The following is a 13,389-nucleotide window of genomic DNA, read 5'->3' on the forward strand; positions in this document are numbered from 1 at the left end:
TAATAGTGTTTTCTATGACACTTCCAATACATTATTATAACATAATTGGTCACTTAATTTATGTCATATTTTATGATAACAATATACATTATAAATATGTGCCCATAATTATGGATTCTAATCCAACATCTCAATCATATATTATATAATACACCCAACAAACAAAGCTGTTCGAAAATAGAAATTACCTAAATAATTACAGCATCTAGAATGCAGAAAGTTGAGGTAATTAACAAAAATGGTGAAAGAAAGGATTACGAGGAAGCTGAAAATGGATCCGAATCCTATCATCAGGTACCTTCCCACATAAGAATCGGCAAGGAAAGCACCAACAATGGGAGAGAACTGATTGGAAGCTGACCACATGAAGATCAAGTTGGCTGCTTTAACATTTTCCAAACCATATTCAGTTGTGAAACACGGTATCATGCTGGGTAATAATCCCACACGTTGAAACACCTCGCTATTTACTGCCTTGTATGATTTTACCTGTGTCTCCTGGTAATTTTTTCAGGATTTGCTGCCTGGAACAAGTATCAGTCAAGCAATGTCGGTACTTCATTTGCTTTGAGTTTAATTGACCAGTAGCACTGATGCTGAAGTGATTTGAAGATATTTTTTAAATGTCCAATTGGGGTTATGGATCTTGGACATTGATGAGGCAGGTATGGGAATGGGAGGGGGGAAATTAGTTATGTTTATATAATTTTTTGAATAGTTTATAATGAATCATACACGTGTTTATGTAAACCAAGACATTATAAAATGGATGAGATTAGACCATTTCCAAATACGCTATTCCCTTGAATATAATACTCCAATTAGCAATGTCGGGAAAGAAAATTGTCTGACCGGTATTCCTATTCATTACTCCACGAATAGCGGAACTTCACATGGACTGTTTCCTGCCGTGCACAAAAACAAGTTCTTGTGATCTTGTCAGATCCTTGTTAAAAAATACATAACTTTCCGATGATCCGGTCCAAAATATTTTTGATTCCGACCACACAAATATTAATGGGATACATACAATACATGGTTTCCTTAACAATTTCTAACACAAAGGGAAAGTTAAAAATAGGGGTGATCAAAACTCTACTATGTTCGAAAAATTGAATTTTCTTCTTCTCAATTTCGAGTTATTTAGTCGAATTACTCGAGTCAACTTGAATTATAAATTCAGTTTTCGAGTTTGAGTCAAATTGAAATTTGAAAATTTGAAAATTTCAAGTTACTCGAAAAATCAAAAGTTTTGACTACGTATTTTGATAGTTTTACGATTTAGTCCCGTTATTCTTTCAATTCCTCCACCATTTTTAGACTATTTTTAACTTAATTTTTATATTTTCAGTTTTTTCATAATTTCCTTATTTCTTTAATTTATCCTTTATTTTAAGTCCCTTTTTTTTTACCAAATTTGAACCACATGCTCATAAATCACCATAGAATACTTATGTAACTTCAATTCTTATGTGTTTTTTTACTAAAAATGTACTCTCTTTTTTATTTAGACCCTTAACATTGTAATTTACTCAATTTGATCTTTTGGCTGTAATTATTTGCAAATTCTTTCTTCCCATCGATTCCTTTACTCTTTTTATACTCTCATCAAAATTTTACCCTCAAAATAAAGAAAAATATAATATTATGAATATATTTTATGATTTTAGATTGTATTTGACATATTAAATAACATTATAATGTAAAAAGAATATGATATATATATCGTTAGATAAAGTTGAAAAATTAGAACAAATTCTTACCATAATACTATAAATAATTACAATAAAATTAACATAGAAACTCGAATAACTCGACTCAAATTTCTTAAACTTTACTCAACTAAAAAAAATCAAGTTAAGTTTAAGTTGTAAAATACGACTCGTCAATTCGAATAACTTAAAAAAAATTATTCAACTCGATCGAATGCTCACCCCTAATTAAAACCATTACAAATAAACTTTATCAGTACGTGTACTAATGCTTTAGGTATGGATGGCCCCATAGAGCCCGTAAAGCTAGAGTGCTTCATCTGCTTTTCTATTTTCGGTGACAAATCAAATATTTGGGCCATGCTCTGTTTGCTTCTAGAAATATGTTTCTGTGCAGCGTTGGGTTATAACCCGATGGATATTTATATACAATGGGCGTGAAAGAGAGGGCCCTCGGCACTAGCCTGGGCCACTGGTAATGGTGACAAAAGAGAACTCGTGTAATAATGACGCTCGATGAAAAAATTTCCTTTACTCTTTTATAATATGTAAAGCTGAAATATAGGAAGCTGTGGACAAAGATGAAGTGCCTTTAATGGGGGATCCTTTCCAGATTCCAGTACTATTTGACGCCAGACAGAATAGTGATTATCCTGTAGGCTAGCTCCGACAGACGATTCACAAGAGAAAATTCGCCCAAAAACCAGAGAAAAAAAAAGTCTCTAGGGTTTAATAAAATATTATAAAATCAATAACTGTCAAAAGCAGTCCACAAGCCGGACTGTTATAGCTAAAAAAATCGTCTTTATTCGAATTTTGCCAAAAATAGCAAAAATCGTATTTATTCGAATTTTGCCAAAAATAGCAAAATCCCGAAAATCACTCTAAATTGAAATTCGAAATAAAATAAGCAATCTCCCAAAAATCCGGTCTAAATCGGATTTAAATTGACTTCCTAATTAACAATCGAAATATTACCATAAATAGTAAAAAATAACTAAATCTAGTGATTCGGAGGGGAAAACGGCAGAATTTGAGGTTGAAAAAAAGGCCACATGGAGCGTAGCTCAATGTGGAGAGCGTGCGCGTCGAAAAGAGCTTTCCGGATTGGGGTCTTATGCGCGATTCTGACACCTGTAGCCAAAGTTATGGCCAAAAGACTGAAACATACTCAAAACGACCCCAATAAGGAACATGTCACAATCAATTCCCGCCTTTGCGCTGATCTGCCAACTCATGGTATCTCAGCGCCATCAACGTGCAATCTGACAGCTCAGCATCATCTGTCTCAGATCCCCCTGCATCAGTCGCCCCGGGTTGGAAAGAACTCGTCCTCGAGTTCAGAGTAGTGTCATCAGGATCCACAAAACAATGACTCAGGTGCTTCACATTAAAGACATCAGAAGTCTTCAAGTGACTGGGAAGTCGCAACCTGTAAGCATTATCATTGATCTTCTGTACGACCTCACAAGGTCCAATCTTCCGATCCTTAAGCTTATTATACTCACCAACAGGAAAACGATCACGAGTTAATACAGCCCAAACAAAATCACCAACATCAAAAAGTACCTGACGACGATGATTGTCGACCCGAGTCTTGTACTTGGTATTGCTCTCATGAATGGTCTGTTTCACCTGCTCATGGATACCCCGAAGATACTTTGCCATCTCATCTGCTTTAGGACTGAAACGTCCTATACGTGGAATAGGGGCTAAGTCCAACACCCCGGATGGGTTCTGACCATAGACAATCTCAAATGGGCTTAAACCTGTGGTTCTGTTTTTTGATCTGTTGTAGGCAAATTCTGCCTGAGGCAATGCCAAATCCCACTGCTTCGGCTTCGTTCCTGCCAAACACCTTAAAAGGTTTCCCAAACTTCGGTTCACCACCTCAGTCTGGCCATCCGTCTGGGGGTGGTAGGCGCTACTGAAATTCAACTGCGTTCCCAGTTTCCCCCACAGGCTCTTCCAGAAATGACTGATGAACTTAGTATCACGATCTGAAGTGATGGATCGAGGAACACCATGTAAACGCACAATCTCCTTGAAATAGAGATGGGCAATCCGGTCAGCATCCATAGTCTTTCTGCAAGCTACAAAATGAGCCATCTTGGAAAACCTGTCAACCACAACAAAGATAGAATCAGAGGCCCTTTGGGTGCGGGGTAAGCCTAGTACAAAATCCATGCTGACATCGAACCAAGGAGCTTCAGGAACAGGTAAGGGAGTGTACAATCCCGCATTGGTGAGAACTCCCTTAGATCGCTGGCACACATAACAACGGTCCACATAATGGGCCACATCACTAGTCAACTTGGGCCAATAAAATTCAGAAGAGATAAGGGCCAATGTCTTATCTCGGCCAAAGTGTCCCTCATTATGGAGTTCACTTATAATTTGCTGCCTCAATGAACAATCTGGAATGCACAATTGTAATCCACGAAACAGATACCCATTATGCAAAACAAAATCATGACGGTGACCCTCAGTTACCTCCTGAAATATCCTTCCAAAGGAAGGATCAGCTGCATACATATCTGTGAACGTCTCAAATCCTGCAACTTTAGTACTCATGGTGGTGAGAAGTAAGGTACGACGGCTCAGGGCATCTGCGACGCGGTTCAAACTCCCTGCTTGGTGCCTCAGCGTAAAAGTGAATTCTTGCAAGTATGCTACCCACTTGGCATGACGTCTACTCAGCTTGTGTTGGCCATTGATGTACTTCAAGGCCTCATGATCGGTAAACAGAATAAACTCCTTCTGTACTAGGTAGTGACGCCAATGCTTCAGGGACTGAACTATGGCATAGAACTCCAGATCATAAGTGGAATAATTTTTCTTTGATCCCGATAGCTTCTCACTGAAAAAAGCAACCGGACGACCTGCCTGACTCAGAACACCACCAATGCCAACGCCAGATGCATCACAATTTACCTCGAACACTTTGTCAAAATCTGGAAGTGCCAAAACTGGAGCCTCGGTCATCTTCTGCTTGACCAGTTGAAAACTGGCCTCTGCCTCCTCAGACCACTGGAAATCACGCCCCTTGAGGCACTCTGTGATAGGGGTGATCAGAGTACTGAAATTTCTAATGAATCGACGGTAAAAAGACGCCAAGCCATGGAAACTTCGGATGTCATGTAATGTTCTTGGTCTGGGCCACTCCAAGACTGCATCTATTTTTGACTGATCTGCATGAACACCATCAGTAGACACAACAAAACCAAGAAAAGTCACAGAAGTAGTGAAGAAAGAACACTTCTTTTGATTGACAAACAAGCACTCCGTTTTCAGCATCTCAAAAACAGCACGGAGGTGATCGAAGTGTGAAGTCCATGTCGGACTATAAACGAGGATATCATCGAAGTAAACTACAACAAATTTCCCCATAAAAGGCCGCAAGACCTGATGCATAAATCTCATGAATGTACTGGGCGCATTGGATAACCCAAAAGGCATGACCATCCACTCATACAACCCTTGTGGCGTTTTAAACGCCGTCTTCCACTCATCTCCAGGCCTTATTCTGATTTGGTGGTAGCCGCTCTTAAGGTCAATTTTTGAGAAGATCTTAGAACCAGATAGCTGATCCAACATATCATCTAGACGGGGAATTGGAAACCGGTACTTCACTGTAATTCTGTTGATCGCTCGGCTGTCAACACACATACGCCAAGAACCATCTTTCTTTGGCACTAACAGAGCAGGGACTGCACATGGGCTCATACTCTCTCGGATATAGCCCCTCTCCAACAACTCTTCCACCTGTCGCTGCAACTCTTCGGCCTCCTTGGGACTGAGGCGATATGCTGGTCGATTTGGCAAACTTGACCCAGGAACAAGGTCAATTTGATGCTGAATATCCCTCATAGGTGGTAGTCCAGGAGGAAGATCCTCTGGCATCAAGTTAGAGAATTCTGCTAGCAACCGCTGCACCTCTACTGGTAAATCTGTATCCACGTCTACTGCATTGTTCTCGCAAGGTAGCAAGGCATAGACCACGTCGCCATGCTCAATCTCATCTAAAAACCTGGACATAGAAAGCAGATTAGTATTATGGGTTACTGGGGTAGGAGTAAGTCCTTCCCGCCGGGGTGCCAACACAATCTTTTTTCCCTTGATGCTAAGGGAATATGTATTCTTCCGTCCATCATGAATGACACTGCGATCATACTGCCAAGGTCGACCCAACAATATATGACACGCATCCATAGACACAACATCACACCAGGCATTATCAAAATATTTTCTACCAATTGAAAAAGACACCAGGCATCGCCTATCAACTGTTACCTCACTGTCTTTATTTAGCCATGACAACTTGTATGGCTTAGGATGACGGTCCGTCTTCAACTGCAATTTCTGGACAACCTCCTCGGACACTACATTCTCACAACTGCCGCTGTCAATGATCATTTTGCAGACTTTATCTGCAACTGTGCAAGTCGTGTGGAAAATATTGGTTCTCAACCAATCGTCCCCTGAATCGCCCTTGGGGGTAAGTAGACTCTTGCGAACGACCAGAGTCTCATGACCATCTCCATATAGCACATCATCAGTCTCATCATCGTCATACACGGGTTCGCCAATCTCCTCATTCTCGTCTTCCACGTTTTCCTCAATCAACAAATTTTTGCCCTTTTGACTAGCAGGCTTCCTGCAATCAGTCGCCCTATGCCCTTGTTCACCACAACGAAAACATCTAATAGTAGGGTTAGAATTACCCTGCGGTGGCTGCTGAGCAGGACGGGACTCTTGAGGGCGAACTGGTCGACTGTTGTGATCGCTCCTGATCACTGGTCTCCTGTTTTGCTGTTTTTCAACAGCAAGTGCACGCTGGTATGCTTCCGAAACACTCCACAATGAATGAAGGCTGAGGACATCTTGCAAGGGCTGGCGTAAACCCCCCAAATATCGCGCCACCATCTGCTCCTCCGTCTCAGATAAATCGTTCCGGGCGACCAATTGGTAAAACTCCTCCGTGTAATCATCGACTGATCGCGCGCCCTGCCTCAACGCATGAAGTCGCTGAAATAAGGTTTGCGTGTAGCCGAAGGGAAGGAAGTGGCCCTTCATCTTCTTTTTCATCTTCTCCCAATCAGTGATCTTGGCTTTGCCCTGTCTTTCTCGTGAACGTCGTAACTGTTCCCACCACGCAGATGCTCTGCCCTTGAGTTTGATGGCGATCAGTTTCACTTTCACACGATCGGGGACTTCCTTATATTCAAAAATACGCTCCACTTCATTAATCCAATCCACGAATCCCTCGGCCTGTAATGTACCAGAAAACTCAGGGAGATCGACCCGAAAACCGAGGTCTCCATGACGCTCCTCCCGACCACGGTGCTCCCGGAATCCTGCGCCCCGGAATCCTGCGCGATTGTGATATGGGTTTTCGAAAGTGGAATTTGTATCGTGATCAGAGGCCTCACGATCCTCTAAATCCTGCGCCGCTAGGCGCTGGGTTAATTCTGCGACTTGCCTCTGCAAATCCGCAATCATCACATCCTGAACGCTGCGATCACGGCGTTGGGCTTCCTCATTCGGAACCTGCTCACGACGACCACGACCACGACCTCCAGCCATTGAAACTGGTGAAATTTCCCAAGAAGATGTTGAAGCTCTGATACCAACTGACGCCAGACAGAATAGTGATTATCCTGTAGGCTAGCTCCGACAGACGATTCACAAGAGAAAATTCGCCCAAAAACCAGAGAAAAAAAAAGTCTCTAGGGTTTAATAAAATATTATAAAATCAATAACTGTCAAAAGCAGTCCACAAGCCGGACTGTTATAGCTAAAAAATCGTCTTTATTCGAATTTTGCCAAAAATAGCAAAAATCGTATTTATTCGAATTTTGCCAAAAATAGCAAAATCCCGAAAATCACTCTAAATTGAAATTCGAAATAAAATAAGCAATCTCCCAAAAATCCGGTCTAAATCGGATTTAAATTGACTTCCTAATTAACAATCGAAATATTACCATAAATAGTAAAAAATAACTAAATCTAGTGATTCGGAGGGGAAAACGGCAGAATTTGAGGTTGAAAAAAAGGCCACATGGAGCGTAGCTCAATGTGGAGAGCGTGCGCGTCGAAAAGAGCTTTCCGGATTGGGGTCTTATGCGCGATTCTGACACCTGTAGCCAAAGTTATGGCCAAAAGACTGAAACATACTCAAAACGACCCCAATAAGGAACATGTCACAATCAATTCCCGCCTTTGCGCTGATCTGCCAACTCATGGTATCTCAGCGCCATCAACGTGCAATCTGACAGCTCAGCATCATCTGTCTCAGATCCCCCTGCATCACTATTGAATATATCGACCCCCTCCACTTTTTTTCTTCTTCTTCTTCCCAATAAAGGAAAACCATGCATTTCAGATTCACTACCAATGGTAAATGTCAAACTGTTTCTTTATCTTCCTTGGCTTCTTCTTGCTGTGTTTGTTGGAATCCAAGCGAAGAGGTCGACAAATTAGAAAGTAAGGGATTTTACTACTATTATTAGCACTATAAAGTTTTGATGTTTCATGAAGAAATCAGGGTGCTAACATGGGCTGTTTTGGTGTTGGGGAGTTCATGCAATCTAAAAAGCTCGTCAAAGAAGCTTGAAAATATAGAGGAGAATGGTTCTCCAAGGTGGTTACAATCGTCTTGCCCGCTTCCTGAAACTCCAACAGAATCAATGGACTATCTTGCCAGATCATGGAGTCTGTCTGCTATGGAACTCTCCAAAGCACTTTCCAAGACGCATATACCACCTTCCAATGCCATTGATGACGACGACAAGGCTTCATCGGCTTCTTCTGTTGGAAATATCCAAACAGATCATTCAATCACCACTGCTTCAAGGCAATCCGTAAGAATTATGATCCCTTCTTTTCTTTATCCAATATGTTGTCAAAGAATCCTATGCTTTTAATAATATATCGTTTTTGCCTTCCTTTCTTCAAAGAATTTGCTTAGTATGATCAATGTGTCATCATATATACTTACCATGATTGGTTTTGTTTCCAATGTGAAGATATACAAGAGCATTGTAAGAGGGAGAACAATGGGGAAATGGTTGAAGGATCAGAGAGAGGAAGAAGCTGCCGTTGCAGCACTTACGGCCTCTAGTGCGATGGTTCAAGAAATGGAAACTACTTGTCTTAAGACGTCGTCTAAAGTATCGAATGCTATTGCATCTGCGGCCACTCTTGTTGCTTCGCACTGCATTGAGATTGCAGAGGACATGGGTGCTGATCATGACCAAATCTTGACAGTGGTAAACTCTGCAATGACTGCACGAACCAGTGGTGATATAATGACCCTAACAGCCGGAGCTGCGACAGGTCGATCAAACTGCTTCTAAAATTCCTTCATCCGAATCGGAAATTTGCATGTCTCTATTACCTTTTCCGTTAACTGGTCATTTGCCATGGCTGAAAGGAACCATTAATATAGTTGGACAGCAACAGCTAATAGGGAATAGCTGAAGCATGATAATCGGATGAATTTGTCGATCAGTTTCACGATCATAACATTAATAGTATCATATACGATTTAATGCAGCCTTGCGAGGAGCTGCCGCCTTAAGGGCAAGGCTGCAAAAGACTGGTACTTTTTCTTTGAGTGAAGATGGTAACGGATCGAATATCTCAACAGCATTGAACTTTGTTGCAACCGGGGGAGAACTACTCAAGCGTACAAGGAAAGTTACATTTTCCCCAGTCTTATTAGTCAGATACATCAAATCTTCAATCTTTATCACTCAGTTACAAAATATTACATCTCATTACCGAATTTATGTTGATTACAGGAGCTTTACATTGGAAGCAAGTTTCTTTCTATATAAACTCTAACTGGCAGGTATGAAATCCAAGTACTTGCACTTTGATTATTTAGATTTTGTTTAGCTTACATACTCTAAATGCATATTATTTTGAGCTTGTTATCTGAGAGAGGTTATAATCTTTTACTGAAAAACAAACACATGGGAGGCACGTACACAAAAAAGAAGTGTAAGCTATGCATCATCGGCTCATACTCGAGATTAATCAATTTTCTTATTAATTTAAGCCTGCTGTGTTAACAGAGTTTGGGCTGTGCTTTTTCAGGTGTGATCGTGGGAGTTCATGATGGCATCCTGGCATGGCCAAGAAGGGAGAAAGAATACAATGATGAGCGGAGAGCTTATTTTGGGATTAAAACTGCAGAGAGGATAATCGAATTTGAGTGCAGGAGTAGAAGTGACAAACAGATGTGGATGGATGGGATCCGACATATGTTGAATTGTTGTAAAAATATAGCATATTTCTGAGAGGCATTTTTTTGGATCGACGGAAAAAGCTAGATTTTCATTTCTGTGAAACAATCATGTTGAAAATGTGTTTGATTCCTCAGACCCTTAGCTGAGGGAGGTCATTGGATGTTCCATGTTTGAGGCCTCAATATCGTTCAAGAACATTAATATTACGAAAAACTGACGAACAAATACAACCAAAAAACTAAGTTTCCCATCGGGTAGATACTTCTAAAGCTGCGACAGTTTCATCAGATTTCAGGAACCATTTTTGTGATTCTGTTTTGCAGTTGGATTGGCATGAAAGCTCCATGAAAACCATCCGGAACTCTGCATGGTAGTGTGATTTTAGCAACTGGTTCATTGAGGAAGTTCTTGGCGTCAATTATATAAGCCTGTATAAATTAATCCAAGGAAATCAAGCAGATACAGAGATCAGATCAGATGAACCCCTCATTTCCTGAATTATCAAAACAATAACACTTGGTTCGACTTACTTGAGATACATTAGTAACTTGGTGGTGAACAAATGTGATAATCCAACCATCATCTTCTTCAACGCCACCTTCTTTAGGAACAAAGGCAGCTCCGCTACAATATGTGTTCTTCTCAAACATGTGATATTCTACTTTGATTGATCCTTCTACTTGGTTCCCACCCTATAGTTTCACATATTGAGTTGGGGATTGTAAATTCATTCAAGATAAAAAGAAATGCATGAGAAACCTGTATTGATTACCAGAGAAACCCCTGTGTTTTGCTCTCCAAAGTATAGCTTGGCAAGTCCCCCAAATCTCCCCATGCCTGAAATAACCACATGAAAAGAAAGACCATGTTTTCATTTTTTTTTTTAATATGGCAACAAGTTGAAGTTAAGGGGGCTTATGTTTTTCCTGCTACCTGAGGCGGAGCTTGGGTCCAAATTACATACTTGGGTGTAACAGTACTTGTTTTTGACACCTACAAAAGCATCATTAATCATAGGAAATTCCATGGGGAAATGATCTGGTTCTATCAGAAATCTCTCCATCACATCTCCGGTTCGCATATTCAGTCTCCATTCATATGGACGATGAAACAATAACTGGTCTTCTGAAATGGCATCTTCCATCGGTTTACCAGGTTTAAATTTTGCTGGAAACCACTCAAATTGCTTTGAACCCGGTTGAGGTCCTGGTATGACTGATGCAAGAGCTCTAGACCCCCATACAACAACCTATATATATATAGCTCTCTCAAATTTAAAATAGCCACATAATTCATGGTAGATAATTTAGGTGATTAAGTTACCTCATCATCATCCTCAAAGCAATTGATAATGTGAAATGTGCAATTTGGTTTCACTTCAAACCACCGGATTGAATCTACCTCTCCATAACGAGGCATTATACCAATTCTTGCATATCCTTCACTTTCATATTTTATTAACCTGCGTAAACGTTTTTTTTTTTGTTATGGAAAGAAGGGATACATTCTGATAAAGAACCGAAGAATAGGAATTAGGAACTCACTGGCCACCATGGATGAGTCTATTCACGTCTACAGTTATTGGGCAATCCAAGAACACATTATACCTGCAAATTAAAACAAGACCCCCTCGGAATATTAATTTCTTTGATTAAGCAGCTGACAGTTTCAAAACTACACATAAGAAAACACTAAATTTCACCTCTTTGTAACTCCAAGTTCATGGCAAAGTGGGCATCTATCGAGTTTAAGATCCAACTTGTGAAGTAATCTCTTCCCATCAGCTGAAATTACTCCCATTTCAACGAAAGGTTTAGTTGCTGCGATTCCCATGGTGACCAGCTCCCCAGTACCTGGAGCTTTCTGTAATTTACAAAATGAATTGAGTAAAATCTTATTATATGTAATAAAATTCATGTAGTTTTGATCAAGTACCTTAGGATGGGAAGTAAATGGTCGGTTCCATGCTCCATTGACATCCCAATCACCTAAAGCTTCAAGTGTTAAGATGTCAATCTCTTGAGGCAAGTCATTTTCAGCAATGGAGTACAACCTCCCCGAATGCTCAAAAACGTTGGTATTACTCATATTCTTGAATGGTTTTCCGAATCTCAGCTGGAGAATTACCAACAGACATAAGGATATCAATTTCATGCTTAAATTAAACTTCATTATGAACCCAAAGCTTAGTTAATTTTGTCTGGATAAGCAATCCCACCATATTGAGCAAGTGAGAGGAGAAAACAGCTAGAGCATCCCCTTGGACGGCAGGAAGAAAAGAGGGTTTGTTTCGAAGTTTTTCAAGCTTGAATGTGTCGGTTTCCACATATCTGTTACTGTAAATAACAGTCCATCTCCAATTAGTGTCTTTACTAAAGTACAAAGCGTGAAGCATTCCTTCTCCTTCAACCCATATTGGACTTGACTTCCCAAATATAGACTCGGTTGACTTTAATCCTCCAAACGTTGGGTTTGGTCCTGCAAGTATAACCATGTCAACATTGACCTTGAACAAAGAGATTTACCATCTATCACACGTAAGGACGGACAAATAAACTGATGTTGAGGAACGAAGGTGAAAATAAATTATTAATAAAAGATATCTAAAACATACAATAATTTAAAAATTTTAAAAGACAGCTAGAGATAACCCTGATGTCACGTGACTCACGTTACAATCACCAAAAACCTCATCTTTGATTTCATGGAAAAATTTAATGTTTGGTATTCGACCCATTGATCAAATATAAATTACAATCTCATATGTTAATATCTCATACTGTGCCAGCGCATATGCCATGTGGTGAGTTATTTAATCAGGTAATAGTCTAATAGAGTAAAAGAGAAAAAAACAACCATTTCTTATGTAGACTCCTTGAGGAAAATCAGTTGGAATACCGCCATGGATGTTGGTGACAATTGCAGCTTCTCTCAGTTCATCAGCTGGAGCAGTGTTTGTCTGTCCAACATTTGCAAACGTAGGTAAACCTATAGACGTTCCGATTTATACACATATGCATATACCTGATCTGTGTCCGAAGAGCAGTCAACGAACTCGAAAGCAGAATCTACAAATGCATCAAGCAACTTTAATGAAGTGTTCTTGACCGCAGCTTTCAGGACATCCAAACCAAAACCAAGTTGTTGCAGTTCGCTCAAAAATGGCTGTCAGTCACCATTAATACACACACACACATATATATGTTAGATTAAGTCAATTCTCATGAGTCATAATCAGTAAGAAAGAGAGTTGCTAATTACCTTGAAAGAAGAAGAACGATGATCAGTTTTCTTGAGATTAACGTTGTGTGAGAATGAGACTGTGGGCTTTCGGTAGGTGCAGTGCCCTTGAAATGGGACGTAACATGCCATCTTTTTTTTTTCCCTTTCTTTGTAGGAAACGCTTGCTGTTTCTCAAATTG

General features: G+C 40.1%; 1 protein-coding gene and 1 pseudogene across 1 annotated transcript; one reads left to right on the forward strand and one right to left on the reverse strand.

Moving 5' to 3' along the window:
- Positions 1 to 81: 81 nt before the first annotated feature.
- Positions 82 to 13,339, reverse strand: LOC120166656 (carotenoid 9,10(9',10')-cleavage dioxygenase 1-like). Its single transcript, XM_039175893.1, has 13 exons — positions 13,229 to 13,339; positions 12,992 to 13,132; positions 12,824 to 12,926; positions 12,186 to 12,445; positions 11,903 to 12,082; positions 11,670 to 11,830; positions 11,512 to 11,574; positions 11,291 to 11,429; positions 10,901 to 11,216; positions 10,740 to 10,804; positions 10,498 to 10,659; positions 10,273 to 10,395; positions 82 to 126 (listed from the first exon to the last, which is right to left on the reverse strand). The coding sequence occupies exons 1-13, from the start codon at positions 13,337 to 13,339 to the stop codon at positions 118 to 120; spliced, it is 1,833 nt and encodes a 610-aa protein (XP_039031824.1). The 3' UTR covers positions 82 to 117.
- Positions 8,078 to 10,018, forward strand: LOC120166653 (annotated as a pseudogene).
- Positions 13,340 to 13,389: the final 50 nt, after the last annotated feature.

This window comes from Hibiscus syriacus, unplaced genomic scaffold, assembly GCF_006381635.1.
Source record: "Hibiscus syriacus cultivar Baekdansim isolate YM2019G1 unplaced genomic scaffold, ASM638163v2 tig00111641_pilon, whole genome shotgun sequence".
In the NCBI taxonomy this organism is placed as follows: Eukaryota; Viridiplantae; Streptophyta; class Magnoliopsida; order Malvales; family Malvaceae; genus Hibiscus; species Hibiscus syriacus.